At 34.8% G+C, this 23,041-nt stretch overlaps 1 protein-coding gene across 1 annotated transcript in view; it reads right to left on the bottom strand.

The window, feature by feature from the left end:
* LOC124370208 (cilia- and flagella-associated protein 45-like) overlaps positions 1-6,879 on the bottom strand; it is a 55,446-nt gene extending 48,567 nt beyond the window's left edge. The window contains exons 1-2 of the mRNA XM_046828502.1: positions 6,576-6,879; positions 4,407-4,547 (exon numbers count right to left, since the gene is read on the bottom strand). Of these exons, the coding sequence (XP_046684458.1) occupies positions 4,407-4,547; positions 6,576-6,866 (432 nt within the window). The 5' untranslated portion in view covers positions 6,867-6,879. The remainder of the gene's footprint in view (positions 1-4,406; positions 4,548-6,575) is intronic.
* Between the last annotated feature and the right edge of the window lie 16,162 nt (positions 6,880-23,041).

The following is a 23,041-nucleotide window of genomic DNA, read 5'->3' as shown; positions in this document are numbered from 1 at the left end:
CGCCGAACATGTCTCACCCGTGCATCCTGCCCAAGAAGCACCCTGTCGTGGACCTCCTAATTGACCATGTCCATGTCAAATATCTCCAGACTCTCCAGCAGCGCCTCAAGTGGAGCACTCCTTCCCGCAACCTCCAACCTGGAGACCTCGTCCTGGTGCATCAGGATACTCCCGCTCTCTCATGGCCCCTTGCACGGGTCACTGATGTCACTCCAGGACAAGATGGTACAGTTCGAGTGGTACATCTCAAGACCTCAAGTGGAACTCTCACTCGTCCAGCAGTGAAGGTGTTTCTCTTACCTCACCTCTACAATTAATTAACTGTTTTTCTACCACCGCCTATAACCTTTGTAATTTGAGCCTATGTTGCTCATTCTCTCATTGAATCCCAAGGTGATTCAAGGCGGCCGGTATGTTAAGTATTATTGCATTAAATAACTTGTTTTTTATTGCCTAATATGAAAAGGCTACTTTTATTGAACAATAATTATGTATATATTTTTTGGGCAATTTATACTGTATATTTGCCTTTATTTTACTAAACTGTATATACTGCATTAATTCTATATCTCTTTCTGTGGCCTAGTGCCTACAATACCATTCCATACTGGATTAAAATATTCACGTACAGCGACAGACCAATGAACCATTGTTTCACGAATCAGCTGTTTACTGTACACTCACCAACCAATCACAACGGTTGACTTATCAATTGCCCACTTTGCAAGCGTAGGCACGCTTGCTCGTTATACTCTCGGTCCCGCCTGGGGCACTTATGTACTCTCTAGCCACTGCTTACCATACTTACTCTCTCCCCCATGTGTTACTCTCTCACTTAAAATATTAGTTTATCTCTATTTGTTGTACATTTACATTAACATTAAAGTCAGTGCTCTGGATTGGCAATCTCTACCAGAACGTCTCTGCTCCCGGACATCCGCGTCTACCGTGCTCTACAGGACTGGCCACAGTGTTATGAACTATTCGTTTGCGGTCGTATTGTGCGTGAGTGAATCCGTGAAGGACATCTTCCGTCTTCACGCCTGCCTACAAGACTGCTGCAGCCTATTTCCACACTTACTGATCACAACCTGGCCCGCAACAACAGCAGACTACGGTTAGGTACCTCTCATGAAAACAAAGGTAACTGTTTATTTCCTACACTTTCTTTGAATATGCACTGTTCATAAACTCATTATGTGTAACCTAGTGAACTCTTGTTAAAATCAGTGTGTTCGGCGTCTTCACTGCCTAGTGTGAAGTGGTCCTTCTTAATCGAGCCTCTAAAATATTATCTCACGGTTCTCATAACCAAAATTCATTCTTTTCAGTCGATGTCCTAGCACTCCAGGAGACTCACATTGAGAATTCTAACACCTGTGCAAGAGGCAATATCCCTGGATATACACTTGTAGAAGCCATTGGCCACAGAAAATACGGAGTGGCAACTTATGTTAGGCAGGGCATCGATGATGTGTCCCCGATTTACAAGAGCTGTGATGACGATATTTTTGTACTGGTGGTGAAAGTGTCAGAAACAACTATAGTAAATGTCTACAAACCACCTAACAGACAATGGTCTGACACAGTACTTCCCATATTTGGACACCCCGTCCTTTACATTGGGGACTTTAACAGTCATCACAGCTCGTGGGGATACTCATCGGATGACGACAATGGTACGAGTTTAACTAGTTGGGCTGAAAATAACAACTTAATATTAATACATGATGCCAAAGACGCCCACACTTTTTATTCAGCCCACTGGCGTCGTGGTTATACTCCAGACCTATGTTTTTGCTCTTGTGCCCGCTCTCTTAAGCCTTTAGCAGTTGGGAGGAAAGTTCTTGGTGCCTTTCCTCATTCTCAGCATAGGCATGTGCTTATTTCAGCCGGAATCAAGATTCCTCTTGTAAGATCCTTCCCTCGGCCTCGCTGGAATTTTAACAAAGTTGATTGGAAAGCCTTTACATCCAGGCTTGATGATGGCATCAGGTTCATCCCTCCCACGATAAGAAACTATGACCGGTTCACAAAGCTAGTCCTGGCTACTGCTAAACTGTGCATTCCACGAGGATTTCGAAAGAGCTATGTGCCAGGTTGGAGTCAAGAGTGTGAGGACCTTTACAGTGAGTTCAATGACACCGGGAACACAGAAACAGCCGATCGGCTGCTACAATCTCTTGACAAAGCAAGAAGAGAAAAGTGGGTACACACAATGGAAAATCTTAACTTCACCCATAGTAGCCGTATAGCTTGGTCCCTCTTGAGAAAGCTCTCCACCGGCAAGCCTTAGACGAACAGTTCTCTGTCACATCCGAAACCCTGTGCAATAGCAAAGCGTATTGTTGCTTTGTCCAAGTCAGTTCGCCACCCATCTGACAAGCTGGTTAATTACAAGTTAAACAAATTTAAAAGCAGTCGGCAAGCTCCGTTGGAAATATCGAGAGCATTTGAACTTGATGAAATTGAAGTGGCCATCTCCGCTCTGTCAGTTGGGAAGGCAGCCGGTATCGATAATGTCTTCCCAGAATTCCTAAAGTACTCAGGAATCAAAGTTAAATACTGGCTTCTTACGGTGTTCAACGAAATACTGGCTACAGGTAACCTGCCTGCAGCATTTAAAAGATCTAAAATAATCGCAGTTTTGAAGCCCAACAAAGACCCAGAGCGTATTGAGAGCTATAGGCCCATAGCCCTGTTGAGTGTGTGTTATAAGCTGCTGGAGAGGGTGATCTATAATAGAATATTTCCCATTCTCAATGCCAGTATTCCTATAGATCAAGCTGGCTTTAGACCTGGTCGTAACTGCTGTGACCAGGTGCTTGCGCTAACAACTTTTATTGAGAATGGTTTTGAAAAGAGAATAAAAACCTCTACAGCCTTTATAGACCTCACTGCAGCTTACGACACTGTCTGGAGAAAAGGCCTTTTAGTAAAGCTTTATAATCTAATTCCTTGCCCTTTCCTTCTGCGGCTTCTTAATTCAATGATTAGCGACAGGCTTATAAAAGTATGCCTTGGCCGTGAGGAAAGTTCTTTCAGGCAACTTAAAAATGGCCTTCCACAGGGCTCAGTACTTGCTCCTTTGTTGTTCAACGTGTACTCTGCCAACATCCCAACAACGTTATCCAGAAAGTTTATTTATGCGGATGATATTGCCTTAGCCTACCAACATAATGACATAAAGAAAACAGAACAGGCACTCACTGATGATCTTTCAGTCCTCGCAGATTATTTTAAAGCCTGGAAGCTAAATCCAAATCCTACTAAAACTGAAGTATCATGTTTCCACCTAAATAACAGACTGGTGAACTACAAGTTAAATGTAACTCTTGATGGTGTCAAATTGAAACATAATGAACATCCGCAGTATCTGGGAGTTACCTTAGACCGATCTCTCACTTTTAAAAGTCACCTTCTAAAGACAGTAGCAAAGCTGAAAACAAGGGCTAATATAGTACAGCATCTTGCTGGATCAACTTGGGGAGCCAACGCAAAGGTACTGCGTACCACTTCTTTGTCCCTTGTGTACTCCGCTGCTGAATATTGTGCTCCTGTGTGGCTTAATAGTGCACATGTGCGAGAGGTCGATGTCATTCTTAATAGGGCCATGAGGACAATTACTGGAACTCTCATGGCAACACCAACACCTTGGCTCCCAGTGCTGAGCAATATAGCACCACCTGAGATTAGACGCAAAGAGGCTCTTCTGAGAGAGTTCAATAAGATCGTGTCCAATCCCGAATTGCCCGTTACGCGCGACTTTCCTCAGCAAGATAGCCGGCTCAAATAACGCAAGCCATCACTACGAACAGCATCCCAGTTGATAGAGGAGAACTTTACGCCTAATGCTAACTGGGCGTCATCCTGGGAATCATTCGATGGACGGAACAAGTTCTTGATATCCGATCCTACAAAAGCAGCGGGTGGCTTGGAAATTCCTCGAAAGGAATGGGTTTTATTGAATCGTTTTCGAACTGGGGTTGGGAGAAGCAATCACTGGAAATTTAAGTGGGGTATTACTGACGACCAGACATGTGATTATTTTTAATTTATGACTCAAGAACTTTGTTCTTACGTACTTTTTAATATTTGTAATTTTTAATTTATTTATTTATGGACAGCTGCCTTTGTCCCCCATACGATATATATATATATATATATATATATATATATATATATATATATATATATATATATTTTAATTTATTTATTATTAAATTATGTATTAATTGAATTGTATAGTATTTACAAGAAAACCATTAGAGTTATTTCTAAATCTATATCTGGTTTTCACTCCATTCATTTCCAGAGCAGCAGTTGTGCATTATCTTCTATGGAGATGGCTCTGTATCACTACCATGTGCTTATATCAGGTGTCACAGACAAGAAAAGTTACTAACCTCACTGAGTTTTGCTCCGTATTCTATTATCTTATCACAATCCTGCAACTCTTTTTTACGAAGAGCGCTCTCCATTGCTTTTCTTTCTTTCTCTGCTTTAGCCTCAGCAGCCAGTTTCAGGCGTTCCTCTGGAGTCAAGAACTGAAACGTATACAATAGTAGAGCCTACATGTTGACTAACCATTATTTACTATGAACATAAATAAGCAAAATATAACAATAATATTTTTTGGGAGTAACCCATATTTTAAGTATATAATAATCTAAAAACAGTGTGTAAGCGTGTATTATCCTGTGGCTGTGATCTCCATCTTGGACCACTTTGCACCAGGACCACATCTTTAGGCCAGAGACAAGATACACTGAGGCTCTGTGCCAAGCAGAAGTTGGATTCATAGATATCAGTGCATAGTTAATAATAGAAAAAAAAAGAAAAAAAAATATATATATATATAATCAAGCAGCATTAAAACGTTTATGAGCTTATAAATAGATTATACTGATATAAAGCTTTCAGCAAAATGCTAAGAAAACTGGAAAAATATAACTGGGTAGAGCTGGATACTAGACCATAAGACATTTAGAGAAACAACAGTCAAATATATTTGTAACCATTCTTGGACAAAACAATCAGTCTTAATGTTATGAGAAAATTGATAGTTCTAATGAGAATTTTATAGATTCTCAGGTCAAAATCTCTCTTTAAACTAAATATATTACTCTAGGACTGAGTGCCTCAGAGGTCTATAGATTTTGTATTTAAGATGACTCAGTGGATAACTTCTGGCTGGCTGGACTGTCTCGCAATCTCAAAGCCTTAACAGAAGTGGACATGAAGAGCTTTTCTTGAAATCTTTACAAATGAGAGAACTGAACCCCAGAAATATAGCAGAATTCTGCTATATTCTACAACATAATAGAAATTGAAATTCAATCTAGCAAAAAAGATCTTAAAATAAACCACGTAAAAACCAAACAGAAAATTGAGCACCCTGAATGATTCACTATACAACTTTTCCAAATTCATATTAATCCTAAAAATTCTTTTTTAAGAACAAATAATATGTAAAATTCTGTAATTTCACATTTTATCAATAACACAAAGCTTTAGATAAGGTCGCAGAAAAATCAAGCCATAAAAAACATAAATATACGATTTAAGACATTTTTCTGCATAAATTATGTTACTGGAAACTTCACAATAAATTATTAATGAGTTGATTCTGAGAAATTCAGTACAAAACATTTCAGTTAATGATCCCTCAATATATGATGACAATTGGTGTCAGTAGTTTACTAGAAATTAATGTGTAGTTTGTTTCACTAGTCTGTAAAACATTGATTGTTGAAGACACCTTACGATGCAGTAGTCTCGTGTCAGTAGTCACAATCGGTCAGTATAAAGTTGCAGAGAAGGTGTTAAATTGAATTAATCAAAATTCAAGTACGGAACTGAATATTTCAAAAAAATTACATTCAAATATGAAGGAATCATGGCCTAGATTTGGTTATGTTGGCTAGGCTACTGATAATTACCATTGTCTCCATAAATAGAACCCAAATATCCAAAACACTATTGTTAGATCCAAAGATCGATCTTTTCAGTGCTCTTAACTCTAATTAGCAATACATGTTAATTTACAAAATACTTCAGTATGATTTTTATTGCTTGTGTGCAATTCCTTTAATTAGGTATTGGAACAATTAATTCTTTAAAACTGATGATCAAGTTACAGAATATATAATATAGGAATACAAAAAGGGGCATCAGAATGACACTCCAATCACTGGAATATTAGATTAATCAACTTCGTGACAACAACAGTGGCAAAAATCTATTATCTGACGAAGTCACATTTCTCTGTGGTAGACTACACAATCAATCTTCCTTCCACTATGGTGATTGCTATTCGGCACTTATTACATTAATATCAACTAGTGTTTTAGTGACTATACTGTACCAGTCAATAAGACTCCAATAAAATTACATTAAAACAATTACATGATATGCACAACTGACTTTAGCTGTGAATAATGCCATCACTCTTCCTCCACAGGAGTTGCTCAGAAGTACAGATATTATGCAGAAAATAGTTACTGTAGAGATTCCTTTGTTTATAAACCTATTATAAGTTAATTATTATAGATAAAAAAGATTTATAGTCTTACCTTTGATTTAAATTTCAACCGTTCAAATGATTCCTTGTCAAATATTGCTTTTTTTGTTTTGGGATCACAACCAGGAACAATAATATTACGTATCAAATCATGAGACACCAATGGGACCTTCATTTTTTCTAGTCCACTGCTTTGATTTTTCTTTCCTTTTTCATTCACTTCTTTAGCTTGCGCTTCTTCCTGTGAAGTATAGCAATCCGGATGGTATTTGTCCTTCTTGAAATGTCTTACATTTGGTACTCGGCGTTTACTCGGCAAGTTAGGTTTTGGGTTGATTCCCATTTTATACTCCTGAAAAATTGAAGTTAATATTATAAAAATTAAAATCTACATATTCCAGATTTGGCTTGAGAAAGTGTTAATATAAATAAATCCCATCTATTTATGAGCAATTTGCTTGGCTACACTGGCTTGTTCAACACTTCTTTAAATATGTACTGTAAAAGGATTTTAGAACATAGTTTTTTATTAACAACTCACACAATCTTAAAGTACAATATTATACACCTGATTTAAAAACTCGAATAAATTTGTAGTCAACTAAAAATGATTATTAACAATAAGTGTTCAGTCCAGCATTAAAGTAAAACATCAAACTGCAATTAACATTGCAAGAAGTTTCATTTTTAAGAACTGTCTCAAATCTTAAAAAAATAAATCACTGTATGAAGAATCTGCCAAATAATACAGTTTAAACTAAGATAGTATATATCCACAAACTTACCATTCTCAGAGGAATTACTGTTAACATTATGATTCATTTTATTATATAACTATGTGGGTTGTGTAAGAAGGTAAAAAGAATGGAGAAATTAAGCCTATGATAGTTAAATGACACTAACAATAAGGGAGAGGTTATAGGGGGTTACACATCCCTCTTAAGGTCTCAAACTGGGTCCCCAAAATAACAAAAATACTGCAAAATATTAAGTACGAGGTAAATATTAAGGTAGAGTACGATAAGTGGACCCGATTTTTTACATCGATATTGACAAACGATATTACTTAAATATAACCTTCGATATAACCAACCGATTCCCAGCAGGGATCACTTCTGGCTGGTTTATACCTACCAGTTGAACCCACCACTGGGCACAGCAAAAACCGATATGCTACTTCAATCTGGGCAACCTTATGGATGTCCAGTAGCGGCACATCACTAACCGCGCAAATGTTGAGATTCTGGGGTTCATGGGCAATTCGATAGGTCTAGTCTACTGTGGAAGATGACTGTTTGAGTTGGTGGGGTTTGTTCCCTTACCTCAGAGGCCCTTGTTAACCTCAACAAGGGTGTGCCACCCCCTGCCTACTTTGACTGGACAGGTTGGTTCAGAGCTGGCCTCCCCTTCTTCCAGGATGACTTTGAGATGTAGTGCCCTAATTCTTCCTCATGGATCTCGATAGGAGGCGGTCCCTACTCCCTAACCTTACCCATCCTGAATATCCTATCACTCCGGAAGCAGCGCAAAGGTTCTTACAGGACTAAGTGCAATTTATAAGCTTCTTGTCCTAAGAGAACAAAAAAACTAACCGATACTGATTATTGAACAATAACTAAACACTTTTTCATATAATAAACGGATTTTCTTTTATAGATAATAACAGACAATCAAAAGCTTGTGGAAGACTGTGAAACGAAGTTTAAAAAGTGGCATAACAGCCGTCCTATTTGCAAACCATCTCTGTAAGTATTTGTACAGAAGAGAAGTACAGTTTTCTAGAGGACATACTTCAACAACTTCTCGCAAGCGGTTAACCATTGCCATCCAGGAGAAAATATACTATAAATAATTACGCGTATTTCATATTCTATTATAAATATTTGTTGTGTTGTTATAATTTCATTATTATTTATGAGTTTATCCTATTTCCACCACTAATTGTTTCTTTGATGGTTGTATATAATTTATTATTTATGAGATTGTCACTATGTGTATTATATTAAACATTTTAATTTCAAATATGATTGTTATTATGACTAAAGATATGTTGATATGATTTATAGGTACATATTAAGTATATGAATATTAAGTACAGATGATTAATCTAATCGATATAAGAACTGATCTGCTAATCATACTTTACCCAATACTTCCAAACTACAACATTTTAACAGTTTACAATCAGCTTGACATAACAGTCAGAATTCTTTGCTAGGATTGTTCCATTTTCCAAATGTGCAAACTCCAGATAAACTCTAATTTGAAAATTCTGGCTATTCCAATCATTAATTCTTCTTTATAATTTTGTGTCCCTGTCTGATGATAAACGACTGAATGATAAAGGTTTACAGGCAGAGTCGCACTCAGCTTTGGCGGACCTCGGAAAAGCTATTCAGCCGGGCCCCGTCATTTATTGCCACCCGTCCCCCTAAAAGTGTGTGGCAATATCCCATGCCCCCTTAGGGCCCGAGTCCCAGTAAAATTGTCCTAAAAAATAACCAGTCTGAGTACGAACAGGTGAGATAGAAATAAATGAATACAGAAATAAGATGATGAAATCCTCGAAAAAACTTTGAAAACCTGTACCTTTGTACCTCCAGAAGCCCATTATGTTGGCAATTTAATTTTGGAATGTGGGGGGGGGGGGGGGTGGGGGGGGGGGGGGGTGGGGGGGGGGGGGGGTGGGGGGGGGGGGGGGTGGGGGGGGGGGGGGGTGGGGGGGGGGGGGGGTGGAAATTTAATTTTTACGATTAGAAATTTTCTTAAAATAAACCCCATAATACTGTAAATATAGAAAAAGGATTTTACTTACATAAAAAATATGTAAACATTTTACATTATAAACTTACAGGACCTTCTTGACTCTGCACTTATCTTATTCCAAACACACCTGTCATAGAAAAATTCTTTATTTATTTTCATTTTTATTTTATTTTATTTTATTTCCACGGCAAATCGCCACTTTTTACAATACCCGATTACATACGATTGTACATGAAATAAATTTTTTTTTTTTTTCCAATAATAAACTATAAAATACAACCAACAATATCGAATCTAATTTCAATGCACATAAGACTATAATATATAAATCAAAGTTCTAAATAAAAAAAAGGCAGGAGTTAATAAAACAGATAATAAAAAAGGTAATAGTTGAAAACAGAATTATATGAGTGCCATATACTAATTTAATGATTTCTTCTCGAAATCTAGCTGGGCTGGTGGAGAAGAAGGTTCAACAAGATGTCCAATCTCATTTCCGCTGCGTAGAAGATCGAGGTATCGTACTCTGTTGTTGGTAGGTCGTTGAGTAGTTACAGTTCTTGCAAAGGTGTCTTCGCAGTCTTCGTATGCCCAGGATACATCGGAAGTAGATTTTGGTTGAGTAGTTGCCGGGCAATCAAATGCTTCCGTTTGATGATCTTGTGGAGAAAGATAGAGATCATGTATCTTTCTACGGAGCCTCAAGAGGAAGACAAGGCCATGCTGTAGTTGGTTAATCCAAGGCAATTGGAACATTCATGTAGTGGTGGCCATCTCTGAACCCAGCTGTTCTGACAAGGACGATGCTGAACTCTTTCAAAGTTGTGTTTTGAGTCCTTCATTGGGTAAGAGCGTGACCAGATGGAAGAGTTGTATTCCAGGGAAGAGGACGAACAAAGGTGCTTTGTAGAGGATCAGCAGGGCCCGTCTACTGAAAGATTTACGAGTTTACGAGCAGAAGATAAATCCAAGAGTTGGAGTTTGCTCTATTAACAGATGTATTGGGATGTGTCAAGCAGGGGTGAAGGAGTGGTGTTGTGATGACGCCTAAAAGTCCTTTTATTTTTTTTTTATCTACTCGATGAAGAACGGTGTTGTAAAGAGAGTAGTTGAAGAGACAGGGTTGTAAAAGATCTTGAAAAGGTTCATCACAGCGCATTTAGATATATTAAGGTCCATAGGCGTTCATAAGGCATCATTTTTCGATATGGCAAAAAAGTGCTGATTGATAGCAGTTTGGTGATCAGTAAAAGAGTTTATTTCTATGAAAATCTTTGCATCATCAGCATAATAGTAGCAGCTCAACTCCAAAGGCAGTGGTCCGATATACAATTTATAAAGGAGGGTTTTAAACAAGATTGAGGCCCGAGGAGAAGATCCCTGGGGAACCCCTGATAGAGCACTTAATGACCGAGAAAATAGCGCCTCCACACCTAACTTGAGTGTACGATCTCTGAGATAGGAATGAAGGAACGTCAAAAGAGAGGTTTGAGAATCCCATGGCATCAAGTTTAGCCATAAGGTTGCTTGTGGCTCACTCTGTTCAAATGCCTTAGAGAAGTCTAAGAATATGCAGTCAAACCTGGTTTGAGAATGCCTGATGTTATGTAGTTGTGTGGAATAAGGGCAATGATTAGTGGCTTGTAGATTTTACCACTTTCAATTAAAAAACCGTGTTGTTCAGGAAATAATTGTGTGTTTCAGCTCAAACTTCAGGCCATCCATTTATGAGAGATTCAAATACTTTTGAGAGAGAAGAGAGGGATAACTATGGGCCTATAGTTCTTGGCTTTCTGTGCAGAGCGGGGTCACCGGATTTATAATATAGGTGCAATAAAAACCGGGCTTTAAAGCAGGAGGGAAATATGCAAGAAGAGAAGAAAGCAATTCCAAAAGATGGAGATGATGAGGAGCGAAGGAATTGACTGCTGCAGAACTTCAGCTACAGAAGGAGGGATGTTGTTCATGGACCAGCTCCTTTGTCAGGGTTGAGATTGTTTAGTTTCCTCTCGACGGTCACAGCAGATGTTTGCCAGATTGATATGTTCTCTTTGACTTGGTGTAGTTTTTGTTAAAGTTGTGGGGCTCACTTGCTGGTTCCTTGAAGATTGTGGTGGAAGTAGTCAAGGCAAAAAAGGTTTTAGAGATAGAATCGGAGTCATTCAGCCGTCCTACCTTCGAAGGTAATCTTGGTGGGGGAAAAGTGATGGATTCCATTTCTCAGTTGGTTTTACAAAGCCCCAGAGGGAGTGCTTTGGGTTGCTTATAAAATGACTGGTTAATGCGGGTTCATAAAAACGTTGACGACTAGGTGAGAGACCAACAAGTCTGCTCAATGGTACCTGAGCTGCTTGAAGTTTAATCAGATGTTCATACTTAAGGGTTGGACTTGTTTAGAGCTTGTTGTGGAACAGTTTTTTTTCGGATGAATGAAGTCCTTTAACTACAGTAGGAATTACCATGACCGGGAAAAGCAGAGGCACCAATTTTTTTCAAAGGGCAATTTTGTGGCCTCCTCACCTTTAGGAGCTAAGGTCAGCGCAGAAAGGTCTAGGAGAAACAGTGTTCTACGTTGTTTGAAGTTAATTACAGGGTAGGGTTGGTTTGATAGCCAGTTGAATACTGCAATGAGATACACAGCGTTTTAGGTATGGGAATGGAAAGTGACTCCGTGAAGGGGGGCCGGAAGATGAGTTCAAGTCCCATATCCCCAGATTAGGGCGGGGTTGATCATCCTCAAGGTCAATTAGGATATCCACTGCTGGTTCCACAATAGTCTGGAAGGTCAGATGAAAAAATTCTGGTCCAGGATTGACTCCCCCCCCTCTTATTGAGGCGCGGGTGTTATGTTGCATTTAGGTTTTAAAGAAACAGGCCAGGTCACTTAGGTGTTGAAGAAGATGTGGTTGTGGCGTCTGAAACTTAAACAGTCTGGTCCACAATTTACACTGCGGTTGATCTAAAGTCCACCCGTGATAATTATTTTGTCAAAACCGTGGTCCAGTTGGTAACCAATTTCTTTAGCCAGCTAAACCAAAATTCATTATATGTAGATGCTAATGTTGTTCGCGGGTGGCAAAATATGCAGAAATTAACAGGATTAAAGAAGTTGCAATTTTGGATACTTTTACAAATAAACACTCCAGGTTGTGAGAAGGAGGATTGGCAGGTTTTCCACGAAGGGATTAAATCCTGTTGATCAGCCCACCAACCCCACCACCTTTAGATTATAATTATTATAATAAAATTAATATGAATATAGTAATGTTATAACGGAATTTCACTGGTCTTATTAAATGTTCCTTTATGCTAACAGTGATGCAAATCAGAAACGAGTTAAAATACTTTAGTTGTTTTTTTTTTTTTTTTCAATAATAGTAGGTATTGATGAATTTGGTGCTTTCAATGTAAAATCAAACTCTTGCTTCAACTTTCCATAAAATGCCTAGAATTCCTTAAAAACATGTAAATAGTTGTAAATTTTTACATATTTCAGGACATAGCTAATCAAACAAAGACTGTTCAAGATCTCACCAATTAAAACAATTTAATCCATTCTTTAGGAATTAGGAGATTCACCAAGTTCAATGCTCGAGTTTGTACATCAATGTGTTGAAATCGTGAAATCAGTTTACACGCGAACACTAGTGAAAAACAATTGGTTTTACATAGTTAGTTGTGTCATTTTAGCGCATGTAAAACTATTTGGCTTACAACGTTGCAAAAACAAAACTTCAATATGTCTAATATTTCACCTTTGCTGGTATTCCAATCAAGTTCACGGAATAAATATTGTTGTTGATCTACTGATTATTTTTGGAAGAATTCAAATTTAATAGCTTTTTATTTAAATTTACTATAGATAAATCTTTATTCACTTATAATTAAATTTAAAAATCACACTAATTACTTTTTTTCCTGGTGTTTCTCATCTATAGTACAATACAATTCCCCCTTAGTAAAATATTAAGGATATTAGGGAATTATGTATATGGTCTAATTGTATAGGGACATTTAATTAACCAAAGCATTTTTTTTTTAAATAGTTTTATTTATCTTACAAACATTTTTTTGAAGCTAATTCTGCTTTAGTATATATTAAACTAATCTAATTTCAAGTAATGAATTGTCTTTAGAAGATATTAAAATATTATTACTCTTCCTTTCTTTTCTATTAAATTACTTATACAATTTATTTAATTCCCTAAAAATAAGTGTACACTGGGTTACACACTAACGTACAAACGTTTATTATGATAACTTGAAACAGGTTTTATATGAAGGAATCAACCCTTTTTGATGTCTTACTAAGAATACAATATTAAATAGAATTTTTCCCACTCATATGTTTTTGTATACTAAAATGACAAATATTCATAAACCTTTTCCTTAACCGTTCTTTTCGTTGTCATGGTTATAAAAAGGGATATTTTATTACTTTATGTCTACAGCTCTTCGGAGGAGTTTTTTTAAATAAATAAACAACAAAAATCCTTAATTCACTATCTTTAAAACATTCGGTAAGATTTTTGTAGGGGGAAATGTGTTGGTTTTATGCCTAAAAATAGTCAAAAACCGGGCTAATCGAGCAAAATATTTGGGGTACGGATTAAAACTACATACTATACGCGTGTTTCCAATTGGAATAAAAGCACAATAGTAATCCTAAAACCTATAAAATATCGATTAATTGGGAATTCATATTGAGCAAATCACGAAGTTGCGTCAATTCTGTATTTTCGGACTTAATTTTACGACCTGCTTTGGTACGTCCCTCATTCCATATAACTCACGATAAATGGCCAAATGGGATCATTGGACAGAAAAACCTTGTAAATTTTTTGCACAAATATTTCTGTTAATTCAAAGGAAAAACCATTGTAATTGTTCATAACTAGCACGGAGGAAAGAGTACTCCTTGAGGACAAGATGTGTTAACTTGAAAAGTTGAGAATGGATGATTCCTAAGACATCCAATAATTGTAAATAAAAATGGTTCCACTACAACATGTTTAAACTAAAATAACATAGGAAGAAAATAAGTACATCTAAACCTATGTGTTCGTAACAGGACTTTGTTGAACTTGCTTGCACAATATTGCAACAATTGCATAAGGACCTTTTTTCTTGACCTCGACATATTGTCGCATGATTCCATTTGTGTTCATTAAATTGGGTTTCCCTTATCATTAAAATAATAAAAAATATATACACACTAAGAAGTAACTATTAACGTTTTTTTATTGGGAATAGTTAGGATTCGAGGTTTTTAATGTAATTTGTCATACATTTATTACTCTTATGGGCATTATTGTGTTTGTTTTTAAATTGTTTATTTTTTCAGGTTATTTTCTCGTTGCCATCCAAGGCTACCATAAGACAAAATGTTCAGGTTTTTACCTTGCATTAAATTTCCTCACTATAAGACACCAGTTTTGACAAATCTTTATACTTGAAGCATGCTGCTTGCGGCAATTTGCATTCTTATCCTGATTCCCTCCACTGAAAGTAGTTACATGTTTGTGGCTAGGCTGAAGGAGTTTTTATGGCACGTAGCAGGTAACCGGGGGACCTGTTCGTATTAGGTGCCCTGCACTGCTATGTACTTTTAGTATATAATGTGGTATAAGGGGAGTGACCTGCGTATTAAGCTTTGGTTTTTATTCAGATATAAATCACCTATTAATTGTTATTGAAAAATTACATTGGAGTTTGTTAATTATGTTTAATTTTATACTTTAATTATTTTAACTGAAAAACAAGTGAAAGAATTCAGGTGGTTCTAACTACACTTTTGACCAATTGAAATAAGATTATGTCAGTTACCATAACCTTTTAATTACCTTGTCCTGTATATATTTTTGTGACATGTGTTTATTCTTTCCGCCAAAACAGTTGTCATAATAATCTCCACCTGATTGAAACAAAGAAACATGCTTAATCACGAATCGATTCTGTTACAGCCTTTGAATTGCCAGAAATATTCTTTACCTTTAATTCCTCTTCCACTTCAAAGGAAGCCAAAGATCTATCTGTAGATCCGTCTCTTCTCTTCTCTATTCAGATCATAAAAATCAAATTTGAAACGACCCTTACACTGATTTATGTATTTATATCCCTTTATATGGTAAGAGTTTAATGCTATATAAACAAAAACTCGCTTGTGCAAACGGTGAACACTATTCAATCACAAATTTAAATCAATGTTTAAAGGATGCTTATGATTCTTAGAAACTTTCTATTTTTTTTAAAAATATATTAGGTATATTATAGGGAAAACTGATAATACTTTATAATATTACGGGCCTCTCTCGTTTTTTAATATCCTTTGAAACTCAGATTCTTTTGATCAGGACTACTAAGTGTGGGAGGACTAAATCTGTTTACTTTAATACCATGACTTCGATTACTTTACTCCTTTATAGTGTTTCAACAAAATGTTTTCCTTTACTATTATTTCCAATAAATTATGTTATAGAATAATAAGATTATGAAAACTTATATTTTACGAACATTAAAACCTGTTTTTGTTCATAAAATAGGATATGCCTGTTTATCAGAGAATTTTCTGTCATAGATTGTAGGACATAGGAAATAGGTTTATGGTAATATCATACGCAACATTCACGGTATATTTAATATAATAAAATTGAATTATTTAAAAATATGGATAGGAGGTAAGAGAAATTAAAACAAGAGAGAACGGGAAAATTTAATACAAAAAATTTTTTCTTACAGAGTTTCAATAAATTATTTCACATTATTTTTTGGAAATAAATATTTTACTTTTAAGCTCGATAAATTCAGGTGAAGGTTTAACACACATATGAGAGATTTTTATTTTTACCTTGAGTTGATTCCCATACCATTATTCTAACCAGTCTATTTTGAATTGTTCTTAGGTAATAATAACAAATTTATTTTTAACAAAGTAACAAATTGACAAATAACCTTTCCACATTTAAACTTAGGTAGTAGGCCTACTTTCTTGTGGCTTACAAATATATTTCACAAATGAAACACACCGAAAAAATGGTATACGATTACTGTAGTGTTTAAAGTAATTTGTATTTAAGTTAAAGTATTTTAACATTAATCTTCCTCTTAAAAAATGTATGGTTTGCTATTGAAAAATTCCGGCCGATAGGTCTTTTCCAAGCAAAACGGTTACCAATATTGTTGTTAATTGACTGCATTTTTCCTGTAAAATTCTAGCTACTGTCTGTTCCAATCGGTTGGACCATCCAAGTTAGTCCCAGGAACGGTTACGGCACAAAAACGGAAACTCTTTGGACCTGGTTTATGATCTAAGGAGGCTGTGCTTGGTAAGCAACTAATATGTATTTGTATAATAATAACAAGGCCTTACTTTACCTGGGTTCCCATTCCATGTCTACAGTACTCCGCATCCTGCCTACATAGGTTACATTTACTCAAACCATTTCTCCTTTTCAATGGTGAACGGAATACTGAAAAATTTTAATAATTTGTAAATGTATTAGTGATGTTTTATTTTTAAATTTGGTAAACAGTTTCCAAAAACTTGAAATGTCTTTAAAATGGGACTATTGGATAGTAAATTCCGTCTTTTTAAAAACGAAGAAGTCATGATCCTTTGTTGTGTTCAAATTAGTTTAAACTAATGTATAGCTTATAACTATTTGTTTCTCATTGGTTACAAAAAATTTTTTTTCTTTCTTATTTAGAAGAATTTTTTTAATACTTTGATTATGTATTGGGCGGAGCGGTTAACCAAAGACCTATCGTCTCGAGGAGATGGGAATAGATTTCATTTCTGTCTGTCTACATATCTCAAGGACGATAGTAATCAATAAACCTGACAATTTTGCATGAGAGCTTTATTTCTGCATTAACAACTGTTGAATTTTGATCGACAACTGTGGTATATAAAAGGGGTACTTATGATTGTGGTTTAAGCATTTGCTAACATTGTCACCTATTCTCTTATTTTGTAATTCTTGATGTCAACAAGAGAAATTGCTGAATAAATATAATTTGTAAACTAAATGAGAACAGTAGTATGAGATTTTAATATGTAACATACTAACATATTATCTTTGGTGACTCGTTGTTGTAGGCCATTCATTACTTAATCATCATTAATATGAATCCCGCCTCCATCAATGAACAAAAAAAGGGAGTAATTGCAATAATGTTGTAGCGATTGATCGGAGAAGTTTTGCATACAGTAGTATCAGCGAATTTAAATACGTGGGTGTTAGGGCGTACTCCTTTCTACCATTGTATTATTTTTTAGTAACTCATATTAGGGATACGCACGTGTTTTATTAGTTGTTGTTTACTATTAATATTTAGTAGATTTTTTTTAACGATTAAAGAATAGTATGTACTCATTGATTTACAACTTATGCATTAACGTTGTTTGGGTTGCCACGTTTTAAAATTTCTTTGAAATGACACAAGACATTTGGTTCATAATTAAAAGAAAAATGGAAAAATTGGGTGTGGACCTATTCATGACTTATTTTTAAACTTTAAAAAAAGTAATATAAATTATAAGTTACATGGACTATTGGGAACAAAGTTAATAATCATACGGAAGGTTTCCCTATTAACTCGTGTAATTGTGAAAATTTAATTCTATCACTAAACGTTTTCATTCAGTCACCAATAATTACACAGTATTATTTAGTCTGTAATACCTTAGTGACTATAAACTCTAAAAGCTGTGTTTTTTATTCCGGATCTAATTTGGTTTTTATTAAAGTTAACATAGTTTTGTTAAGACTGAAAATGAGTGCCACATAATCCAGTTTTATTATTACGGAAGATTTTTTTTAAAAATAAAATTAGATGGTATTTGAGTCGGGGAAAAGATGACGAGTTTTAATACTAACAGTGTATTTTTTATTGTGGTAGCATTTTTAAAAGCCTACCGATTAAAAAGTTAGTATTAATGGAGAACACTGAGTTGTTGAAAGAGACTCTTTAATAGACAAGGAATTTACGTGCGCATTAAATAGTATATAAATCTATTAAAGTGTATAGGATTTTAATTACTACCCTCTATTAAACATAATACGCTATCTATGATATTTGTAATTAAATTTTAAAAAATAAATCATAAAATCTGTAATGTATTTTTTTATTACAATATAATTAGAATTCGATGCTTTCTGAATGTTCTCTGATTTGGTGTGTGTGATGATAAGTCATTCAAAATTTTTTTTCTATAATTATTCTATTGAAAGACTTTATCCACCGTGACTAATCTAAAAAAATTGTATAATCATAGCCCATGTTCTTGATAAATGCTTAAATCGGATGGTTTGGTCTAACAGAGTTCTACTGTACCGACGTCAGTTCTCTGGTTCTATTTCTATTCTCTTAATGGACTCATCAGTCCCGGTGTTCGCCTGTAGGCCATTGTCACTTATCACTGCGTCAGCCTTGGGACTAAGTAGGCTAACAGTGAAAGCCATGTTCTCTCGACTTCTAATTAGTGTTGTTACTACCTAAACTAGTAACACATTCGAAATGCACATGCATGACCCACTCAATGTTCTGAATGGAAAAAACGCCTGAGTACTAAACCATCTGCAAACATTGAACCTGTACGGTATCAGTCTTGTTATTGTGCTATGATGTGTATCAATTCTCTAACATATGTTTTCTACACTCCCTGTCGTGTCATACCCGTTCCAGTTATGGATTCATTAGTACAAATTACTAATGACGAATCTTGTCGACATACAATCACGTGTAACAGCTATGTGCAAGGTTATGAGACTGGTTTTTGTATTCCCACGACGCGGCCATGGCTGTTTATACCAGCATTACTATAAATGATATTACTTTGTGGACAGTAAAAATGAGGGTGTTATTGTTTCTCTGATAGAAACATGTAACAAGCATTGTTTCATAAAATTGTAATAATGAAATTGTCTCAAAGAAATTGAAAAACATGAAGTGCTAAATATAAACACGAACTAAAAGGTAACCGGAAGAAACTGTAATAATGTAAGCCAACGTTGATAAAACTTCGTATTAGATAGTCGCCAAATTTTACTTCTAATAATAATATTACTACTTGTGTTATTTTTTTTTTCTTGTTAAATTTATAATATATTGGTTGTAAAGAAACTATTTTTCATTACAAAAAAATTATCATGTTTTTTAAGAGTCAATTATTTTAGTTTCACTTTTAAATAATTACTACTATCCACAAAAATTCTGTATTTTTACAATTTCTCAACTGGGATCTGTTATTTGTAACTAATATTATAATTGCTGATTTGACAAATGTACTTTAAAAAACAATTTATTTGGCAATTGAGTTTTTTATACCTGGAACTAAACAGATTAAATTAAAAATTTGATATGAGGGTAGAATAGTGTAGTGGCTTTAAAGAATCCAAGATAGCCCAAGTGTGTTCTTGAACCCATATTGAATATTATTTAAAATTCTTATCTTTTTATCGTTTATTTGAGGAACGAAATTTAAGATAAGCCTTATTTCATCTTTCTCCCAAAACTTTGGGAAACCTTCATATTTCTAATAAGAAATTTCAAGAAATAGCGAGAAGATTTCTTTTATTAGAATATATTAAAGGACTCTTCCTAGGCGAATATCAACAAAGTGAATTGTTCATTGGTTGATAGTTTATTTATAGGTAAAAGTTTTAGTATCATTCGGAGGGTTCTTTTAGAATATTAAGGGTATTAGCTGAAAAACCACAGGTCATGGGGCTTCCAGTTAACTCAAATATTCGTTTTTCCACATTGTCTCAATATGGGGATTTCAATCGCAGTAGCCTTCATTGTATTAACGCAATTCTCGGAGTGTAATGTAAATTGTTTTAGGCTTCTTATAATTTGCTGGCGTTGTTATCTCGATAATTTAAATTATTCTCATTACCGACCAGAGTTTATAAAGAAAAAAGGTTACTTTCAGAATAATATATTTTACGCGTAAAATAAAATAACTATTTTTAGTATAGGATTTAAATTTACTCTTTTAAAAATTATTAAAACCAATACATTTATATTTTCATCTCCATGAATGAAATAGCCTGCAACCATCTATCTGTGTATACAATTTTATGAAATGCTCGTGTTTTAGATAGAAATACAGACACTGAGAAATATGGTTTTGTAAAACTAGAAGCCAGCAAAAATAGAATGCCAAAATATTTAAAATAACGAGTATGAGAACACAACGATACTAATACGTTTTTTTATATATATTGCCAACTTTTATAAGAATGTTTTAAGATCCAAGCTATCCTCTCTTCAAGATTATCAGATTCTGTATCCAATTAGCATATTAATCTATTTATTTAATGTTGGTATTTTAATCTTGTATATACGTTTGATTCCCTCCAGATAAAAATGGGCTATTGCTAAGTAGTACTTACCTTCATGAATCATTTATTGCTTATTTATATTCATATCTCTCCTGGATATCCTTATTTTTTCATATTAATATTAAACGATTATAATATATATAACTGTTAATATTTTTTAATTTATATTTTTTTCGAGTCGTGGTTTCCAGTTAAAACTGACAGTCAAATTACTATGGATAAAATAAATAAATAGATACTTAGATATATCACCGCTTTCCAAACAAGTTACATAAAGGAAACTGTAAGGAGTCACACTTTAAGAGTCTGTATATGTTTAGGTTGATGCTGAATTTAACACTTACTTACGCAATTTTAGCAGTTGGTTTTTCATATGTGTAAAGTTAAAAAACATTAATTTCTGAGAAAAAAACAAATTACAATTTGGTATTTTTAACACTTGTGATAGCCTCCTCTTCCATTTTGTCTACGACCAAAACGTTAGCGTATAGCCGGGTAGGTCGTTCTCTTTCTAATGAAAAGTTTCTCTGTTAATTGTAAGAAGAAATCAGGCCATATGCTTTTAAACTATGCAAATTGGCTCTCGGTTCCTTGATAATTAGCAACAGCTGAAGTCACAGCTTTCACACGGAGAAAAATTAGTCTTTCAACGAAAAAGTAAATATTCTTTGGAAATTTATTATTGGTATATGTGTCCCCCCCACAACCATGTCTGAATTTGTGAAAATTCTTCCTCTATACATAATTGTATGGAAGTATTGGGATCATTTTTATTAAATGTGCTTTATATAGAGGTGAAACAACTATGTGTGTCCGTCTCTAAAAAACAAAACTATTTCATAATGTGGTAGGGTAAATCCAACCAAACATCGGTGTTTCTAAAATGGAAGTACCTCAGGGTTACACTTTTTGGGACCGCTTTTTATTTATGTCTGTTTATTTTAAATGATCGGAAATATTTTTCCTAGTCTAAAACCCAGGATTAAATGAAAGGTCAGAGAAACCCGATCTGTGCTCGATTTTGGTCGTAAGTATCACAATGTTCTATTCTCATTAAAAATTTATGTCTTTGTTATTAATTTTTAAAATTGTTGAAATTTCACTCCAGTTCCCATATAGAACTTGTCTCAAAGTCAAATGCTATGTTTAACACTTAATATTTATTACAGTAATTAATTTAAGGAATAATTTGTTCCTGGTATTCTTGGTTACTACTTTAACAAATTAAACTTGCGGCTGGACGCCTATTATTCTGGCCCACTACTAGTCTAGATTTACAAAGATTCATAGAACCGCAGTGAAGCTGCTTACAATGGTAAATATTGGTCCAATAAAATCAACGAAATATTCACTACGATATAACACAGCTATATGTGTAATATGAGATTGTAATTAACTTCTGAGATTGCTACTTGTAGTATATGTATTCCACAGTCGGGATACTTTACAATCCCGCGTGGGAAAAAAAAACACGGGGCAAGTATCCATGTGTAGTCAGCTCTTCGGTTGAACCAAACACATGAGCAGGACTACACATAGGTTGAAGCGTTCTTAACTTTCAAAAATAGTAATATTTGTAATTTATACAATACAAGAATTTTGAGGTTTTCAGATTACTTTTATTAAGAATTCTGTTGGGGCCTTATTGAAATCGTGTTGTTGTCGTCACGTTTCACCTACTCTTATGATGGTAAATAGTATATCAGGGTTTTACTTGTATACATAGTGACATCGGTTTAACTTGGGTTTTAAAGGGAAAAAATTTTGGATTTGGGGGTTAAAAGGACAAAGGGCATGTTCCGCAGTCGGGTACGTAGGTACTTTCTTCCATCTGGACCGTTTGCGCGATATGACTTGGAACCTTACTATTTTATGTTCCTCTTTTTGTTCAAGGGAAAACCCCTTTTGGATTTTGGGGATAAAAAGGAGTAAGTTCCGTCAGTATGTTTCAACCGTTCTGAGCTCTGATAACTCTTAAGTATAAAAGTTCAAGAGATTTAAAACTTTTGTTCTAAAGGTCTCGCCCTTGAGTCCTAGAGAAAACAGCTAATGTTGTGGCTATGAGGGGCGAAAATTGGTAAATCCATCACGTCCGTTCTACATTTACTCCTCTGTAACGTCTATTTGTGTACCACAAATCAAGTTATTTATTACAAAACTTTAATTTAATTGAAAAAAATAATATTGTTACTGGCTTTTTTAAAATTGAAGTAAAACAAAATTTTATATGACAAAATAAAAACTTACTTTCTCAAAATATACATTTTTTCGATAAAAACACCAAGAAAATTTTAATTTTTAATTTATTTTACAGTTAGTTTAACAAAATGTCTTTATGAATTTTAAATTTAAGTAACAAAATTAACGGAAAAATAAATGTCTCCTGTAGCAGAGTCGAAAACTG

Source organism: Homalodisca vitripennis, chromosome 1 (assembly GCF_021130785.1).
Source record: "Homalodisca vitripennis isolate AUS2020 chromosome 1, UT_GWSS_2.1, whole genome shotgun sequence".
Classification (NCBI taxonomy): domain Eukaryota; kingdom Metazoa; phylum Arthropoda; class Insecta; order Hemiptera; family Cicadellidae; genus Homalodisca; species Homalodisca vitripennis.
The sequence above is the reverse complement of the archived record's forward strand: the minus strand, read 5'-3'. Positions and strand labels throughout refer to the sequence as shown.